We start from the raw sequence: 19,315 nt of genomic DNA, 5'->3' as shown, positions 1-19,315 counted from the left end.
TGGTGAATGCACTAATATAGCTTAGACTTTCTTCTCAAAGTCAAAATGATGTTTGTCTGTGATATATGTCTTTTAGATTTTTTCTAAAGAATTGCTCAAATTATATGACCATTTGTATTAATTTCCCCTACACAGTAATAAATTCACAGCAAATTTGTATTATCTAGCATAATTTTCCTCCAAAACTCCATCCGGTCCTGGTTTGGATTTCGAATCATCCGCGGCGGCAAATTGACTTCCAAACAATCCAAATCAAACGGTTTTGTCTCTTCACGTGGCACCGTCGATACCGGTGTCCACCGGAATCCCATTAAACTATGGTCTGGCGTTGGATTGCCGCATTTGACAAAATTAGTTACGGTTTTCAGTACAACCTCACGTATCTTGTATTCGTCGCAGTCTTCTGGTAACGGTTTGACGTAAGGAGCGCTGAATTAAAAAAAAATAAAACTGATGATTTTAAAATTATGTGATTAAAAAGAAAATAATACCTGAAAAGATAGTAAAGATCGTCACTGTGACTAGCTCCCGGTATGTCCACCCCCATTATTGCTTTCACATAGTTCATACGACCGTCGTACGAAAAGTAGCTGTGGAAGTGCTCTACCCTCGGTTGATATCGAGCGATCCATTCGGCGCTCAGCTGGGACGTTACGGCGAAGGTATAATCGGATGCGTAGTCACAAAACGCATTCAGCGTGTTCGGGCCAACCTTCCGGTCTCCAAAGTAGAATTGCTTCACCTTTTTCCCCACTCCCTGACGATCCATCTTTTCCGGGCATCCCAAAAACTGCGGCACCAGCATTTCTTCCCGGTTGTACTTGTGAAGTCGATTCCGGCTCAGCTTAACTCCAAGCATTCCTTCGGCGCTGCACAAGCTGGACATGATTGGCATTCGCAGTGTGTCGTACGCTTTGAGAATCTGCTCCGGCGATTGGCAAATGATGCTGTCCGCGGTGATGTCGCGCTCGATGACCGGCCGGAAGGCGTACCTCATCGGGCAGGACTCCTCACCGGGGCTGCAGATCTTGAGTTGAGCTTGAGTTAGCGCTGTGGCAGGCGCACTCATGAGGGTGTCTGAAAAGTCGGTAGAATTAAGTACGGCCTTGTTTTGCATTGACTCAGCACTCGGGTCGCGTTTGTTTTGGAAGCGGATCAACGGTTTTTGCACGTGCGCTCGTTTAAGTTGTTGAGATACGTACCCAGAACCTCGCGATCCGAACTGCCTCGGCAACCCAGAAGCTTCGCCAACTTTCTGGCCTTTTCTTCCGGATCGAGTTGGAACACCGATTCCGTACAGGTGTCCCCACTTTGGAAGATCGCCCGGTGGAAGTACTTTCTATAACGAATACAAACATTTATTGACCATCTTGACTTCATATCGAAGATCAGTACCTGGAATTCGGAGACAGATAGTGCAGATAAGCTGACCACGCGCCGGCACTTTGACCCATCAAGGTCACGTTCTCGGTGTCTCCCCTGAACTTGGAGATGTTCTCATGAACCCACTTCAGCGCAAGCCGTTGATCTTTGAGTCCAGCGTTTCCACTAATACCAGCATCCGGTAGACACAGGAATCCCAACGGTCCAACACGGTACGCCACAGTGACCACGACGACTCCCTGCTGAACGATGTGAGCCGGATCGTAGATGAACGTACTGTTGGTGCACGCCCGTAGTCCTCCACCCGGGATATACACAATCACGGGATACTTCGAAGCACCTTCCGGCGGCAATCCCGGCGTGAAAACGCTCAGATGAAGTGACGACTCAACCCCGACTACGCGCAGGTCGTGAGGTCCCTGAATCTGAACAAAATCAGGCCTTTCGTAACTACAGTCCAAGACGGGCTGCTCAAACCTCTCCAGTGGAACCGGTGACCGGAACCTCAACTCCCCGACCGGAGCTTTGCTGTACGGAATGCACTTGAAGTAGTGATAACGCACGCCGTTGGGCAGCCTGGCCGTTACGCCCTGAACTCCACCCTGGCGTACTTCCACTATGGGACGCTCGAGAAAGGGCCAAAATCGGAGCAGGATCTGCTTAAGCTGGTGCCAGGCGTACCACAGCACTATGACCAGCTGTAGCTTAGCCCACTTGAGAGTCATGGTACCAGGTTGAACTCTACAGCACGACTAACTCCGCACTAAAAGGCTCGTTTAGTCGTAGCGCCACTGCGCGGAAAATGGCGATAAAAAAGCTTGTTTGGGATATTTGAACGACTTTAAGTCGGGTCCGACAAACCAGCGGTGATGGAGAGCCTCTCTCTCTCAAGGAAATTGTCATTAAGTGATAAAACCGTTTAGTTGAAAGCCACTTACGCACGAGGAGCTACTGGCCAGACGTAGCTGCCCATGATCAAAATTTCGCGGTTTCGATTTCATGTGGAGTGATTAACTTCCTTTCAGGGAAGCGCATTTGAACCGGTTTGTAGTATTTTTTTTATCAAACCTGATCAAGTTTAACCCTTTCAAGCCTAATGGGTCATAAATGACCCATACATGAAAATTTTAAAATCCATTCCTCGAATTTTGTATAGTTCACAAAATCATCATCACCTAAACCTAATTTATAATTTTAAATTTCAACCCTAAAAGGGTTAATTGGAGTTATTGTTTATAGATGCCACTGTCAGTATCAGAGGCGCCGACTAGACCAAAATGTTGGGGGGGCACGGTTGTTTTCCGAAATCGTTAGGTGAGAGTGGCGATTTGATGTTTAAGTTTATTGTATATCACGAATTTTACCAATTTGAATATTACGATGTGGTAAGATTTTTTTTCATCCGGAATCCATTTTTTTTTTTGAAAAAGATAATTTATTAAAACGTGATTGAGAATGTTTATTGGGGGAATTTTTTATATGTTTGGAAGGCGAATTCCTTCTAATTGGCATATTCTCACTTATTTTCCAGAAGTAACAGTCAATAATAAAAATTATCAGGTATTTAAAATTCAACAACACAAATTTTCTAAAAATGAAAACAAAAGTAAAAAGCAAAAATTTAGAACTTCAGAAATTGGAAAATACACATTAAAAAACAACATTTTTTTCAAATCTGCAATTTAGAAAAAAATAACAGAAAAAAAATAAATAATCCAAAATTTAAAAAAAGTTTAAAAAACCCTAGGGTTAAAAAAAACTCATGGCTTAAAAATGTTAAAAATCAAAAGTTGAAATTCAGAAATATAAAAAATCAGAAATTTGGAAATTACAAAAAAGAAACAATGTTTAAAAATAATCGAAAATTTAACATCAATTTATTTGTTCAGAATTTAAGAATTTAAGAATTTAAGAATTTAATAATTTAAGAATTTAAGAATTTAAGAATTTAAGAATTTAAGAATTTAAGAATTTAAGAATTTAAGAATTTAAGAATTTAAGAATTTAAGAATTTAAGAATTTAAGAATTTAAGAATTTAAGAATTTAAGAATTTAAGAATTTAAGAATTTAAGAATTTAAGAATTTAAGAATTTAAGAATTTAAGAATTTAAGAATTTCAGAATTTCAGAATTTCAGAATTTCAGAATTTCAGAATTTCAGAATTTCAGAATTTAAGAATAACCAAAAAGATACACAAACGGTTTTTAATAAAATCAAAAAAGGCATTATAATAATTTGATACGACCAAAAATTTGCAATTTTTAAAAAGAAATCAAGAAAAAAATTACCTAAAATTACTCAAAAAAAATCGAATTTATCAGCATTTTTTTAAATGTAAGGCTGTCATCACATGACCATTTTGAAAAGTGTTTCAGTTCATTTTCGCTAAATCCTGATCTACAATGGCAAATCGCAGAATGTTGCGTCTGAAAACTTGATGATTGTTTTGACAAGAGTTTGCGTAAGTTTGCTCTTGTATGCTAAGCTTGCTGGTTTTACTACCTAGTTAGCATAAGAGAGCGCAGTAGTATAGATGAAACGTTGTCGATTTAAAAAACAACAAATGTTTTTGAACTATTTTACAGATTCGCTTACAAGAATTCTATCGAATTCCAATTCAGTTTTAAATATTATTTTCAATTATTTCTGTGAATTTTTTTGTAATATTTAAAATAAGAATATTTTTCTTCCAAAATTTCTGGGGGGGCACAATGTATGGGCTGCCCCCCCTGCCCAATTTTAAGGGGGGGCAAAAAGTACCGTGCCCCCCCCAGAGTCGGCGCCCCTGGTCAGTATCTATTTTTGGCAATTCTTTTCAATGCCACGCCGGTTTTTGTTCCATTTGTATTCATAACATTGAAAATGCATTCGCAAATAGCCGCGTTTGATTCGTGTTATGTGTTCATTGCACTCAAGCGACAAATTTTGCTGTTCTTTCGCAGATTATACGTTTCGTACGGATTTATTTCATTCTTTTGTTCAGGTTTTTGGAACATTTTAATGAGGTAAAGGTAGTTTTTTTTTAATCTTCTGTGGTCACCATTTTTATAAGTGAGCATTATTGAATGTTTGGTTCTTTTATAATGTTAGTCTCGATAAAAAAATAAAATTATTGTTTTCAAAGAGATTGGAAAATTTCACGAATTATATTATAACATTGAAAAAAACTTACCTAAAAATTGCTATAACTTGAAAACGGTGCACTTTACCAAAATTTCACTTATGTTTTTTTTGATTGCAAATTCTTGTTCACATCGAGCATGAGCATGAGCATGAGCATGAGCATGAGAGACCACCCATGGTTGTCCTTCTCCGTTGCAAATTCTTGTTCACATCGAAAAATTAAGTTAAAATGTTTGCGACCAATATTTCGTCTTTGTTTTTGAAAAAAGCTGTATTGATTAAACAAATTGTAACTTGACATTTTTTGTACATTCTGGAAATTTCTGAAAAGATTACATATGCCCTAAAACATAAAAAAATTAAAATGTTTGTTTTTTTTTTTTGCAAATTAAGTTTTAGTGACAAAAAGTGAATTTAAAAATCACCAAAATTTTTTTTACTATTTTTTCAGTGTAGTCCTTATCCATACCTACAACTTTTTTTCCAGCTCAAATCGGGATTTTTCCTGGTACTTTTGTACCCGACCCTCTCCAATTTCAATGAAACTTTGTAGACATGTTATCCTAGGCCTATATAAGCCATTTTGTGTTTATGGAGCCAATTGTACTCGAAAATAACATTTGAGAAGGGCGTAAGTTATTTAAATATTTTTGTATTTTATAATTTAAAAATTTCTGTATCTCGAAGCCGTTGCATCGTATAATAAAGTGATCCAAATCAAACTTGTAGGATATTGGACGGGCTTTCTGAAACAAGTTCATTGAAATAAAAATACACGCCACTTCTATGAGATTTTTAAATTTTTAAGGGTGCACAGCAACCAAGGAAGTTGTTGTCTTCTTTTTCTGAAATAGTCAAACTTACGGACCCAATCCTGCAACAATTTGAGTGTAACAATAGTAAAATTTTGTCGTAAATTATGTTGTAAACAGTATTTTAGGGGTGAATAAAAAAAATTAACGATAGTTCCCGTAGTTTTGAAGATACTAAAATGTCTGTAACACTAATCTTGGTGCAAAAGGTCTGGTTGATGTGTACCGTTAAGTTTAGAAGTTATAAGATAAGATGGTGTCACGATCTTTTTTGTTCAAATTTTTTGAGGAAATAGCCTAAGATGTTACAAAAAGACTCACGAAAAATGCAAGATGGCATGTCTCTCCTAAAAATAAAACTTTTTTTCATTAAAACTGTTTTTTTAAAGTGCTCTAAACTTTAAAATTTTTAAAAACCGATAGTGGGAATCATTTCTCCAGACAATTCTCTAGAGGTCTAGACCACTTTTCAAAAAAACAGTTTCAGTAAATGATTTTTTGTATTTTTTTTAAGGAGAGACATACAATCCTGCATTTTTCGTCAGTTTGTGTTTGACTTTGAGCATGAGAGACCACCCATGGTTGTCCTTCTCCGTTGCTGAACAGGACCATAATATCCCATCAGCACAACCGGTCACAGGCTTCAACGATCAAATGATGTTTCCCTTATCAACAGCATGCATGAATGCGCTGAAAAGATAAAACATCACGATCATCAAAACTAGAGCCGGTGCGAATAGGAAACAGTCGTTGGTCACCAACGGCGCCCGCCATGTCAGTTTGTAGATCTCGAGGGAATGGGACGGGAATGTTAGTTAGCACAGGCTGCTACCAAGGGTGGGTTCTATACGATATCCACACCCCCGCGTGTGCCGGAAAACTACTTCTACTTGGGATTTTGTTAGTGGGTAAGGGTAATGGCTAGGATTCAACATAGAGGATGATGATGCGACCCAATAATCAATAAATTTTGTTTAATGGTGTGATGTATTATGCATTCTCAAGGCAATCAGTCGGAGTATGCGGATGAGACTATTCCCGGTTATTTGGTGTTGAGTTTAGCATAAATGATTTAATCTTAGACAGCCGGCTGTGGAAAGATAAAACCAACTAAAATACGAAAACGCGAAACCGCCCGGATCGAAATACACACACAATCGGGGGGACAACAAAGACGGAAATGGCACCGAAAATCCTGCGTGATGACCGCGACGCACACCGTTCAAATTCTCCAACGCAACTGTCAAACATCCCGAAACCGCCCGGATCGAAATACACACACAATCGGAAGTACAACAAAGACGGAAACGGCAACGAAAATCCGGCGCGAGGACCGCGACGCGCACCGTTCAGATTCTCCAACGCAACTGTCAAACATCCCGAAACCGCCCGGATCGAAATACACACACAATCGGGAGGACAACAAAGACGGAAATGGCAACGAAAATCCTGCGCGAGGACCGCGACGCGCACCGTTCAGATTCTCCAACTCAACTGTCAAACATCCCGAAACCGCCCGGATCGAAATACACACACAATCGGAGGGACAACAAAGACGGAAACGGTAACGAAAATCCTGCGTGAGGACCGCGACGCGCACCGTTCAGATTCTCCAACTCAACTGTCAAACATCCCGAAACCGCCCGGATCGAAATACACACACAATCGGAAGGACAACAAAGACGGAAACGGCAACGAAAATCCTGCGTGAGGACCGCGACGCGCACCGTTCAGATTCTCCAACTCAACTGTCAAACATCCCGAAACCGCCCGGATCGAAATACACACACAATCGGAAGTACAACAAAGACGGAAACGGCAACGAAAATCCGGCGCGAGGACCGCGACGCGCACCGTTCAGATTCTCCAACGCAACTGTCAAACATCCCGAAACCGCCCGGATCGAAATACACACACAATCGGGGGGACAACAAAGACGGAAACGACACCGAAAATCCTGCGTGAGGACCGCGACGCGCACCGTTCAGATTCTCCAACTCAACTGTCAAACATCCCGAAACCGCCCGGATCGAAATACACACACAATCGGAAGTACAACAAAGACGGAAACGGCAACGAAAATCCGGCGCGAGGACCGCGACGCACACCGTTCAAATTCTCCAACGCAACTGTCAAACATCCCGAAACCGCCCGGATCGAAATACACACACAATCGGAAGTACAACAAAGACGGAAACGGCAACGAAAATCCGGCGCGAGGACCGCGACGCGCACCGTTCAGATTCTCCAACGCAACTGTCAAACATCCCGAAACCGCCCGGATCGAAATACACACACAATCGGGAGGACAACAAAGACGGAAATGGCAACGAAAATCCTGCGCGAGGACCGCGACGCGCACCGTTCAGATTCTCCAACTCAACTGTCAAACATCCCGAAACCGCCCGGATCGAAATACACACACAATCGGAGGGACAACAAAGACGGAAACGGTAACGAAAATCCTGCGTGAGGACCGCGACGCGCACCGTTCAGATTCTCCAACTCAACTGTCAAACATCCCGAAACCGCCCGGATCGAAATACACACACAATCGGAAGGACAACAAAGACGGAAACGGCAACGAAAATCCTGCGTGAGGACCGCGACGCGCACCGTTCAGATTCTCCAACTCAACTGTCAAACATCCCGAAACCGCCCGGATCGAAATACACACACAATCGGAAGTACAACAAAGACGGAAACGGCAACGAAAATCCTGCGTGAGGACCGCGACGCGCACCGTTCAGATTCTCCAACGCAACTGTCAAACATCCCGAAACCGCCCGGATCGAAATACACACACAATCGGGGGGACAACAAAGACGGAAACGACACCGAAAATCCTGCGTGATGACCGCGACGCACACCGTTCAAATTCTCCAATGCAACTCATTTTTCGTCAGTTTGTGTTTGGCTTTGTGCTTAAAAATTTTGAACGAAAAAAAAAAAACGTGGCATCACCTTAAGAGCGAGTCCACGAGCAAAGCATACCCATCTCGCATCGACCTCACCAATCTGCCTGAAATTTTCAGGGGTTGTTTGTACATATAAAAATAGCATCTGACCAAAATATGAGCACTCTAGGTCAATGGGAAGTGGGGCAAATCGGGGCATAAAGTTTGAATGTTCAAAAACGTCAAAAATCTTAAAAATGCTGTAACTTTGGCAAAATTTAATTTATTTTCAAAATTCAAAATGCATCTGAAAGGGCTTAAAAAATGCAACAAAATGCAGGATAGAGCATCCCAATTGGTTAAATCTAAAGAGAGTTATTGGCATTTTAGTGAAAAAATAGCATAATTTTCAAACTCAAATAAAAAAGTGTTCCATCCAGATATCAACTCGGTTCGACCTGCAGCTTGTAGGGGACATCTGGGACTACCATCTGAAATTAAGAACGCTTTGGGTAAGGCAGTTTAACATATTAAATAGACACTTTTACTTTTAGTGATTTTTTTGGCTGTAAATTTTTGCTCGGGGGACCCCTTAGATCCCATTTTCTGGTGATAATTTTATCATATTCGTGTTCCTGAGACAATTTCACAATAGAAACATACATAAAAATGTTTATTTTGATCCATTTTAACCCTTTAAAAATAAAAGTTAAAAAAAATTAAATAGCTGCTTTTTTCTGGTGTCATCTAGTATCCTTGGAAACGAGCTTGAACTTCATGAAAAGGTGAATCGAAGATTTTTTTTAACTTTTATTTTTAAGGGTTAAAATGGATCAAAATAAACATTTTTATGCATGTTTCTATTGTGAAATTGTCTCAGGAACACGAATATGATAAAATTATCACCAGAAAATGGGATCTAAAGGGTCCCCCGAGCAAATATTTACATCCAAAAAAATCACTAAAAGTAAAAGTGTCTATTTAATATGTTAAACTGCCTTACCCAAAGCGTTCTCAGTCTCAGATGGTAGTCCCAGATGTCCCCTACAAGCTGCAGGTCGAACCGAGTTGATATCTGGATGGAACACTTTTTTATTTGAGTTTGAAAATTATGATATTTTTTCACTAAAATGCCAATAACTCTCTTTAGATTTAACCAATTGGGATGCTCTATCCTGCATTTTGTTGCATTTTTTAAGCCCTTTCAGATGCATTTTGAATTTTGAAAATAAATTAAATTTTGCCAAAGTTACAGCATTTTTAAGATTTTTGACGTTTTTGAACATTCAAACTTTGTGTCCCGATTTGCCCCACTTCCCATTGACCTAGAGTGCTCATATTTTGGCCAGATGCTATTTTTATATGTACAAACAACCCCTGAAAATTTCAGGCAGATTGGTGAGGTCCAAACGACGTCCCATACAAAGGGGTATGCCCTGTTCGTGGACTCGCTCTTAAAATTTTACTTTTAAACTTAAAAATCAAAATATCTCATAGAAGTGGTGTGTATTTTTAATTCAGTGTATTTTTTCAAAGCCCGTCCAATTTTTGTTTGATCACTTTTTTATAAGATGCAACGGCTTCGAGATACATAAATTTTTAAATTACAAAATATTTTTTTAAATTTTGTCTAATGAATCAAGTTAAAATTCGGTCTACCATGAATAATACACCCTATTTATCTCACAAACCATACATTTTGGAAAGGATTTCACGCTCACAGTAAATTGGTATTCTCCCGAATCATCTTCCGCCAAAATTCCTTCCGTTCCGGGTTGGGATTACGGATCATTCGCGGCGGTAAATTCACCTCCAGACTATCCAGGTCGAACTTTGTCGTGTTTGGCGCCGTTGGCGCCACCGGCCTCCATTGGAATCCCAGCAGACTCTCGTCCGGCGTAGGATTGCCACACTTGGCAAAGTTGGTAACGGCTTTCACTACAATCTCGCGTACCCTGTACTCGTCGCTGTCTTTGGGTAACTTTTTGACGAAGGGGGCACTGAAATTTGAATAAAGATACGAGTAAATCTTACGGTCATTAAGATTTAAAGTTAGTTTTACCTGAAAAGATAGTAAAGATCGTCACCGTGACTCGCTTCCTTAACGTCTACATTCAATACAGCTTTGGCATAGTTCAAACGGCCGTTGTACGAGAAGTAGCTGAAGTAGTGCTCTACATTCGGTTGATATCGAGCGATCCATTCGGCGCTCAGACAGGATGTTACGGCGAAGGTACAATCCGTCATGAAGTCGCACAACGCAGCTAAGCTGCTCTGGCCAACCTTCCGGTCACCAAAGTAAAATTGCTTGACCTCGTTCCCTACACTTTGGCGATCCATCTTTTCCGAGTGGCCCAAAAACTGCGGCACAAGCCATTCCTCCTGGTTGTACTGGTCCAGTCGATCTCGGCTCATCATAATTCCCAGCACGCCTTCGGCGCTGCACAGGTTGGACATGATCGGCATTCGCAGTGTGTCGTACGATTTGAGAATCTGCTCTGGCGGTTGGCAAATTATGCTGTCCGCAGTGAGGTCGCGCTCTATGACTGGCCGGAAGATGAACCTCATTGGGCAGGAGATTTCCCCGGAACTGCAGATTTTCTTTTGAAGCTTTGTCAACAGCTTGGCGGGGGCCTTTGTGAGGGTGTCTGAAAAGTTGAATCGTACCAATATATTTTCATGCAATAATTTGATCATACTCACATACCAAGAACGTCACGATCTGTGCTACCGCGACAGCCCAAAAGCTGCGCCAGTTTTCTAGCCTTTTCTTCCGGATCTAGCTGGAACACCGAGTCCGTACAGGCGTCCCCGCTTTGGCAAATAATTCTATGGAAGTACTTCCTAAAAGAATTTTAAATTTAACATCATTTACATGACATTAAAAATCAGTACCTTGAATTCGGAGCCAGATAGTGTAGATACGCAGACCACGCGCCAGCACTTAAGCCCATCAAGGTTACGTTCCCGGCATCGCCCCCGAACTGGTTGATGTTCTCATGAACCCACTTCAGCGCAAGCCGTTGATCTTTAAGTCCAGCGTTCCCGCTGATACCAGCATCCGGTAGACAAAGGAATCCCAACGGGCCAACACGATAACCGACAGTGACCACGACCACTCCCTCCAGAACTATGGGTTCCGGATCGAAGATAAAGGTACTGTTCGTACACGCTCGGAAACCCCCACTCGGAAGAAACACAATAACCGGATATCGGGAGGCACCTTCCGACGGCAAGCCTGGTGTGAAGACGCTCAAATGAAGGGACGACTCCGTTCCAAAGATAAACTTGTCCAGCGGAGCTTGATAGTGAATAAAATCAGGTCGTTCGTAGCTGCAGTTGAGAACGGGCTGCTCGAATCGCTCCAACGGAACCGGTGGCCGGAATCTCAACTCCCCGACCGGAGGTTTGCAGTACGGAATGCTCTTGAAGTAGTGATAACGCCTGCCATTGGGCAGTTTGGCCGTTACGCCCCGAACTCTTCCCTGGCTCACTTTCACAATTGGGCGCTCGAGAAAGGGCCAGAACCGAAGGACGATCTGTTTGAGCTGGTGTATTATGTACCAGACAGATAAAACCAGTTGGAGTTGGAGCCACTTTGGTGTGACACTCATGGTACAAATTCACTCGCGACGGTCAAATTGTTTCACGAAATTATGATTGATGTGCTTGTTTTCAGATTTAATTCGAGTTTCAATCAAGTGATCATGATTATGGATTAAAATTGCACAAAAATAATAAAATGTAAGTAGAACTTTGTTCAGCAAAACAAGAGTCAAGATTCTCTGCAGCAAGCTGGTGATCAACTAACTGATTAACCCAAAATGCTCAGATCGAAATCGAAAGCGAAAGTTTACCGGTTGCCCGGCGGCTTTTAGTGTAAACAGGTTCACTGTATTTTTGACCAAACCTGTTTCAGTTTATGCGTTTTCTGCCTTTTTTTGTGAATAACTCTTTCAACATTTTTTTTATCGGCAATTAATTTTCAAGGCCAAGGCGGTATCATCTTTCAAACTTTTTATAAGTAATTTTTCGGACTGTTCTTATTATAAACATGTTTTCTCTGAAGGTGGACAAAACCGCTCTTTTTTAGGAGCCGCTCATTTTCGCTCACTCATTAAAATGAGCGGCTCTTTTGAACGGCTGTTTTGCTCTTTTTCAAAATGTTGATGAAAATCCTTTTTTCAAGGATTTTATAAGTTTTTTTGAATCTTTATAACCAATTCAAAAAAAACTCAAATATTCTCTGAACTCTTTTCTACGATCTGATTTAATTGATAAAGTCTATAAATGATAATATTCATTCGGGCAAAAGAATTATTTTTTTTTACAAAATCTGTATGGCTATTAAGTAGATTTTTGTTAAGTCAGTTGAGACAAGTTAAGCTATTTAAAATGCTCGAATTTGTATCAGGATTAAAGTATTATCAGTAGTACAATATTTTTTTTATTTCGTTTAGAAAATCATTCACATTCGGAATTTCAAAGAAAAACAAGGCATCTGAAAATATGAGTTTGAAAACTTTTAAGTGGTGTACAAATAGTGGCATAATAGTAGTCTATGCAACAAGTTGCAAAAAGAGGATTTTTTCAGCACGAGTCGTACATGTATCCAGCAAGGTTCACTGAGTTGGATAAATACGTCGAGTGTCGATAAATTCAAGTTTTGCAACGAGCTCCATACAATATTTTTTGCATTTCAGAAAAAACACCCATTGAGTGAGATTATAAGTCAAATGTTCATGAAATGAAACTATTGGCACTACGCCCCCCGGGGCATGGCCTTCCTCTAACGTGGGATTTCTGCTCCAGCGCCTTTGACGAGACAGGAGAAACCGGGACCGACGTTTTACTTCACCATCCGATAGAAGCTCAGTGGATAAGGCGGGAATCGAACCCGCGTCTCATAGCATCATCGGGATCGGCAGCCGAAGCCGCTACCCCTGCGCCACGAGACCCACCCAAGTCAAATGTTCATGTATTTTGTCAATAAATCGTTTAAATCAAAAAAAGGTTGAAAAATATTACTTTTCTAAGCAAGTGCTGAAAAGTTAAAAAAATTTCAGCACCCATTTCAGTGCTTAAAGTAGAAATTTTCAGCATTTAATTTGAAAAGCGCTGCTATTCGATTCTGTTATTTTTGGTATAGAAAAGTAGGCTATTCCATCGTTCAAGAATGACAGGAAAAGTAATTAGTTTCACGACGGAATTGCAAAAATGCTATTTAGAGTCTTTCAACATTGATAAGAAAGTTGCCATAGAAACCCCAACAAAATATGACGATCAAGGTTGTTAATCGATAGAATTATCGTCGATAATATTATCGTCTAACAATAACGATAATGGTTATGGTTATCGTTATACCGATAATTTTATCGATGATAATGGACGATAACTTATATTCGAAATATTTCTAAAATTGATTAAAACCATCAAAATTATGTTGAATTATTAAGCTTCCTCCCAGTAAATATTTGTTTGATAATATGGTAAAGTAAAAAATCACAAAATACCGCATTTTTTTAAAGTACTCATTTTTTTTTTAAATTTGCAATATGGGTACCAGACGGTTCGAAATTTTGCATGCATTTTCACTGTTTTAGAGGTTTTTGAAGGAAATATTTCTAATTTTCACAAAATACCGCATTTTCCGGGAAATACTGAAAAATTTAAATTTGACAACATGGGTTTCAAACGATTTGAAATTTTGCATGCATTTTTACAGTTTTAAGTTTTTTTGAATGAAATACTTAAATTTTCACAATATGCCGTATTTCCTCGAAAAATACTTAAATTTTTATAATTCGTAATATGGGTATCAAACGATTTGAAATTTTGCATGCATTTTCACTGTTTGAGATTTTTTTGAGTGATTTTTTTTGAGTATACTTTGATTTTCATGATTTGCAACATGGGTATCAAACGAAGCGACTTTTACCAGCTTTTTCATTCAACAAACTCTAAAACGGTTAAAATACCTGCAAAATTTTGAATCGTTTGATAACCATATTGCGAATCATAAAAATTTGAGTATTCTCTAAAAATACGATATTTTCAGATTTATTGTATTTAGTTCAAAAATCCCTAGAACAGTTAAAATACCGTAAACCGGGGTGACTTTGATAGGATTTCAATTTGTTTTTGGAATATTTTCCAACAGGTAAGGGTTTTCTCAAGATTATTATTTTTAAAACATGTACTGGGGTAGGCCACACAAAGTCCATGCACTATTTTGGAAAAAAAGTTGTTTCAATAGTGTTTAGAAAAAGAGTTACTTTAAAAATTGTTAGTTTAAATTCCGGGGTGACTTTGATAGTCATAGTTTTTCTTATTGAAATCATAATTAAGATGTTCAAACTTTATTTGTACGTTAAATGTACCATCACTAAAGTAGCTGATATAGTTTTTAAGAAAAAAAAATCAATGTTTATGATTAGTTAACTAAGTTTATAAGCTTTTTAACAAAATATACATAAATTTTAGGTAAAATTGTTAAAAAGTCGGAATTTTGTCTGAAATTTGTTAAAACTAGTTTTGTTTATAAAATTATCGATTTATATTGCATTTTATACTGAATTCGAAGCACGAATCACATGTTTTCACATTTTGTATAAAATTTGTTCTACTGAAAATGCCTATAAATCTGGAGATTTTTAAAAATTATTTTTTAAAAACATATATTATTTGTTATTTACAAACTTATTTAACCTTCTCCTAGTGGAAAACTTTCCAAAGAATCCGAAAATCCATTTCGCTTTCCGATTCAAAATCATGTTCATTGAGAAAATTATGACACTTTGAGAAGCTTAAAATAATGACTTTCATCAACATATTGTTAATTATAGTTAACTAACTTTTTAAACTTTTCAAAATTTTATGAAAAGTTCTTTTTGATGTACTTTGAACACTTCTCTACCACGGTCAGTATGATTCTAAACCATTCCGTACGTATTTTAATTGTACTCTTTTTTTTAACGGAAAAATTGCAAACCTATCAAAGTCACCCCGGCTATCAAAGTCACCCCGTTTTACGGTACCTGCAACATTTCGAATCGTTTGATACCCATATTGCTCATTATAAAAATTTAAGTTTTTTTCGAGATAAAACGGTATTTTGTGAAAAGTTATGTATTTCGTTCAAATAACTCTAAAATAGTGAAAATGCATGCAAAATTTCGAATCGTTCGATACCCATATTGAAAATTATAAAAATTTGAGTAGTTTCAATAAAATACGGTATTTTGTTAGAATTTTAGTATTTCATTAAAAAAATCTAAAACAGTTACCATGCATCCACAATTTGGAACCGTTTGATTCCCATATTGCAAATTATAAAAATTTGAAAACTTTTTAAAAATACGGTATTTTGTGATTTTTTTTTTGTATTTGTACTTTGAAACTTACCACATTATCAAAAAATATTTACTAAGAGGAAACTTGAAAATTCAACATAATTTGGCTGGTTTTAGTCAATTTTAGAAATACATGAAATATAAGTTATCGTCTGTTATCGCCGATAGAATTATCGGAATAACGATAACGATAGAACTATCGTTATCTTTATCGAATCTCGATAAAAACCGCGGTTCTTTTTTGTGAGCCATGGTTTGTTAGCTCTTTCTAGTGAACTTCTTTGTTTTGCCCACCTCTACGCTGAAGTGACTATTGAAAGCATTTTAAAAAAGTAGGCTTTTATATAACGGATTTATCAGGATTTTATGAATTTAGAACAAAATTTAATTGACGTATTAAGTTCACATTTGTACAAAGTCTATTTGTACTTTTGATTCTTTCACAAATGTTGAACCACAACATATTAAATATTATTAAATATTAAATTTTATTAATTTATGTCATAAACAAGAATCAATAATCTGTTCAAAGCAAACTAGTATTCTCTCGAATCAGCTTCCTCCAAAACTCTTTCCGTTTTTGGTTTGGATTTCGGATCATCCGAGGGGATAAATTCACCTCCAGGCAATCCAAGTCGAACGTCGTCGTGTCCGGCGATCCTCGCGGTATTGGCGCAACCGGCCTCCATCGGAATCCCAGCAGACTCTTGTCCGCCGTTGGATTGCCGAATTTGGCAAAGTTGGTAACGGTGTTCACTACAATCTCACTGATCTTGTACTCGTCGCTGTATTTGGGCAACTTTTTGACGAAAGGGGCACTAAATTTAAAGGAGAAATTTGATCAAGTATAATGTCTTACGGTATTCAGTTAGAATTACCTGAACAGATAATACGTATCGTCACCGTGACCAGCTCCCCTCATATCAACACCCATGATAGCTTTCACATAGTTCAAACGGCCGTCGTAGGAAAAGAGGCTATGGTAGTGCTCTACCCTCGGTTGATATCGAGCGATCCATTCGGCGCTCAGGTTGGATGTTACGGCGAAGGTACAATCCGTCATGAAGTCGCACAATGCAGTGCGACAATTCTGGTCAACCACCTTAACTCCGAAATAGAACTGCCTGACCTCTTTCCCTATAACTTGACGATCCATCTCTTCCGAGTGTCCCAAAAACTGCGGCACAAGCCATTGCTCCTGGTTGTACTTGTGCAGTCGATTCCGACTAAGGTAAGTCCCCAGCATTCCCTCGTCGTTGCACAGGTTGGACATGATCGGCATTCGCAGTGTGTCGTACGACTTGAGGATCTGCTCCGGCGGTTGGCAAATGATGCTGTCCGCGGTGTGTTCACGTTCGATGACCGGCCGGAAGGTGTACCTCATCGGACAGCTGATCTCCCCGGGACTACATATCTTCATTTGAAGCTTCGTCAACAGTCTCGCTGGGGCCTTCGTGAGCGTGTCTGGAAACAGTTCGACATTCATTGTTGATAAATTCTTAAAACGTGATCAAGATGAACTAACCAAAAACTTCACGATCTGTGGTTCCTCGATAGCCCAAAAGCCTCGCCAACTTTCTAACCTTTTCTTCCGGATCGAGTTGGAATACCGATTCCGTACAGGCGTCTCCACTTTTTAAAATCACTCGATGGAAGTACTTTCTAAAACGAAATCAAACCGTTATTGACAAACCTAACATCATATCATAAATCAGTACCTGGAATTCGGAGCCAGATAGTGCAGATAAGCTGACCACGCTCCGGCACTCAGCCCCATTAATGTCACATTCTTTGCATCTCCCCCAAACTGGCCAATGTTCACATGCACCCACTTCAGCGCAAGCCGTTGATCTTTGAGTCCAGCGTTCCCGCTGATACCAGCATCCGGTAGACAGAGGAATCCCAACGGGCCAACACGATACCCGACAGTGACCACGACGACTCCCTGCTGGACGATGCGTACCGGATCGAAGCTGAACGCACTGTTGGTGCAGGCTCGAAACCCCCCACTCGGAAGCATCACAATGACGGGACATCTGGAACCACCTTCCATCGGCAATCTCGGAGTGTAGACGCTCAAATGAAGTGACGACTCCGTCCCGATGATCAGCACGTCCATCGGAGCTTGTAAATGTATAAAATCAGGTCTTTCGTAGCTACAGTTGAGGACGGGCTGCTCAAATCGCTCCAGTGGAACCGGTGGCCGGAATCTCAACTCCCCGACCGGAGGTTTGCTGTACGGAATGCTCTTGAAGTAGTGATAACACCTGCCATTGGGCAGTTTGGCCGTTATGCCCTGAACTCCACCCTGTCGTACTTCCACGATGGGGCGCTCAAGAAAGGGCCAAAACCGGAGGAAGATCTGTTTGAGCTGATGCCATATGTATTCGACCACTAAAACCAGCTGAAGCTGAACCCCCTTGCGAGTTACACTCATGTTACCGTGTTGAGCTCAGGCTCGCGGCACTCGTGTTTCGGATGAACGCTAGAGAAAGACTAACTTCAAATTAGGTTTATGTTTGGTTTGTGTTTGGCTGTTGACCATAAAAATAAGTTTCTAGGGATGCACATTTTGAAATGATTTTCTTTTTATGTTGCAAGCTTGAATTTACACAGCAAAAAAAGTTGAATTGACATGTTAAAAATATGGTTTGTTCAATAGTATTTATTTTTTTAGTAATATTACTCAAAAAATGTGTAAAAATGAGAACCTGATGAATATTCATCAGAAACTGATGAAAATATTTATTTTTTTAGTAATATTACTCAAAAAATGTGTAAAAATGAGAACCTGATGAATATTCATCAGAAACTGATGAAAATTCATCAATTTCTGATGTAATATTACACATTTTTTTGTCACAAAATCTGTCATCATTTCCTTATGAATATTACCATCATTTTTTCTGTGGGGCTGTAGTATTTCAGCTAGTAATTTATTGAGCTGAAACGCCACTTAGTTTCGAGACGTCCCTACTTATATGGATGCACTTTAGATCCGAAACTAGCAACATATCATGCCCAGCAGATTCAACTCCAAGTGAGGAGTGAACACTAGCTGAAAATTTGACTCTTTTTGTTATTTGTTCATGTAATCATCGAAGCGCGGTGACGTTAGCTTCATTCGGTTAGAGTTAACGACCTTATCAGATGAGCATTTAAAATTTGGGTCAATCAAATTCAACAATATTTTTTCCGCACAAATAAAACAAAATACTGGCAATTTATTAATTTGATTAAGAGCGAGTTTTTCACCAATGTGTAACAGGCAAGGGTCCTGATTGCTCAAAATCAACCACTCCATTCGCGAGCACAAATAGCAGGCGACGCGATACTGCCCTGATGAATTCCTACTGTTTGTCACTTTGAAACTTCAGGGTGGCCACTCAAGTCGGGAAATCGGGAAAGTCGGGAATAAGTCGGGAATTCGCCAAAATCCGCCAAAAATCGGGAAAAAGTCGGGAATTTATGATTTTTTGTCAAAAAGTCGGGAATAGTCGGGAATTCTGAGCATACTTGATTGAAAATTATTTTTTAACTCTTGAATAATTTTGTAATATTTTGTAAAATTTTTAAATTGAATTCACTAATTTCTGCTTTAGTAACTTACTTTAAATTTAAGGTTCTTTTCACTATTTCAATATATTTGAGTATAGAAAAGCTGTTAAAGGCATTCAAAATCTTAATGAATATTGGAGTCTTTGATACAGATTTTCATAATATTTTTTTTATGAATCAAATGATCGC

General features: G+C 39.2%; 3 protein-coding genes across 3 annotated transcripts; all 3 read right to left on the bottom strand.

Annotated features, from left to right (window-relative positions):
- Nucleotides 1-67: 67 nt before the first annotated feature.
- On the bottom strand, nucleotides 68-1,117 carry LOC119768607 (esterase FE4-like). Its single transcript, XM_038258737.1, has 2 exons — nucleotides 492-1,117; nucleotides 68-429 (listed from the first exon to the last, which is right to left on the bottom strand). The coding sequence occupies exons 1-2, from the start codon at nucleotides 1,115-1,117 to the stop codon at nucleotides 144-146; spliced, it is 912 nt and encodes a 303-aa protein (XP_038114665.1). The 3' UTR covers nucleotides 68-143.
- Nucleotides 1,118-1,155: 38 nt separating this feature from the next.
- Nucleotides 1,156-12,036, bottom strand: LOC6049604 (esterase B1). The gene is made up of 7 exons (XM_038258721.1): nucleotides 11,112-12,036; nucleotides 10,924-11,060; nucleotides 10,279-10,864; nucleotides 9,938-10,216; nucleotides 5,372-5,381; nucleotides 1,396-2,135; nucleotides 1,156-1,339 (listed from the first exon to the last, which is right to left on the bottom strand). Exons 1-7 carry the CDS (start codon nucleotides 11,828-11,830, stop codon nucleotides 1,156-1,158), a joined length of 2,655 nt encoding a protein of 884 aa, XP_038114649.1. The 5' UTR covers nucleotides 11,831-12,036.
- Nucleotides 12,037-16,094: 4,058 nt separating this feature from the next.
- Nucleotides 16,095-18,058, bottom strand: LOC6049602 (esterase E4). The gene is made up of 4 exons (XM_001866295.2): nucleotides 17,287-18,058; nucleotides 17,094-17,230; nucleotides 16,447-17,032; nucleotides 16,095-16,386 (listed from the first exon to the last, which is right to left on the bottom strand). The coding sequence occupies exons 1-4, from the start codon at nucleotides 18,003-18,005 to the stop codon at nucleotides 16,095-16,097; spliced, it is 1,734 nt and encodes a 577-aa protein (XP_001866330.2). The 5' UTR covers nucleotides 18,006-18,058.
- Nucleotides 18,059-19,315: the final 1,257 nt, after the last annotated feature.

Source organism: Culex quinquefasciatus, chromosome 3, assembly GCF_015732765.1.
Source record: "Culex quinquefasciatus strain JHB chromosome 3, VPISU_Cqui_1.0_pri_paternal, whole genome shotgun sequence".
NCBI classification, from domain to species: Eukaryota; Metazoa; Arthropoda; class Insecta; order Diptera; family Culicidae; genus Culex; species Culex quinquefasciatus.
This window is presented reverse-complemented; position numbering and strand designations above follow the sequence as displayed.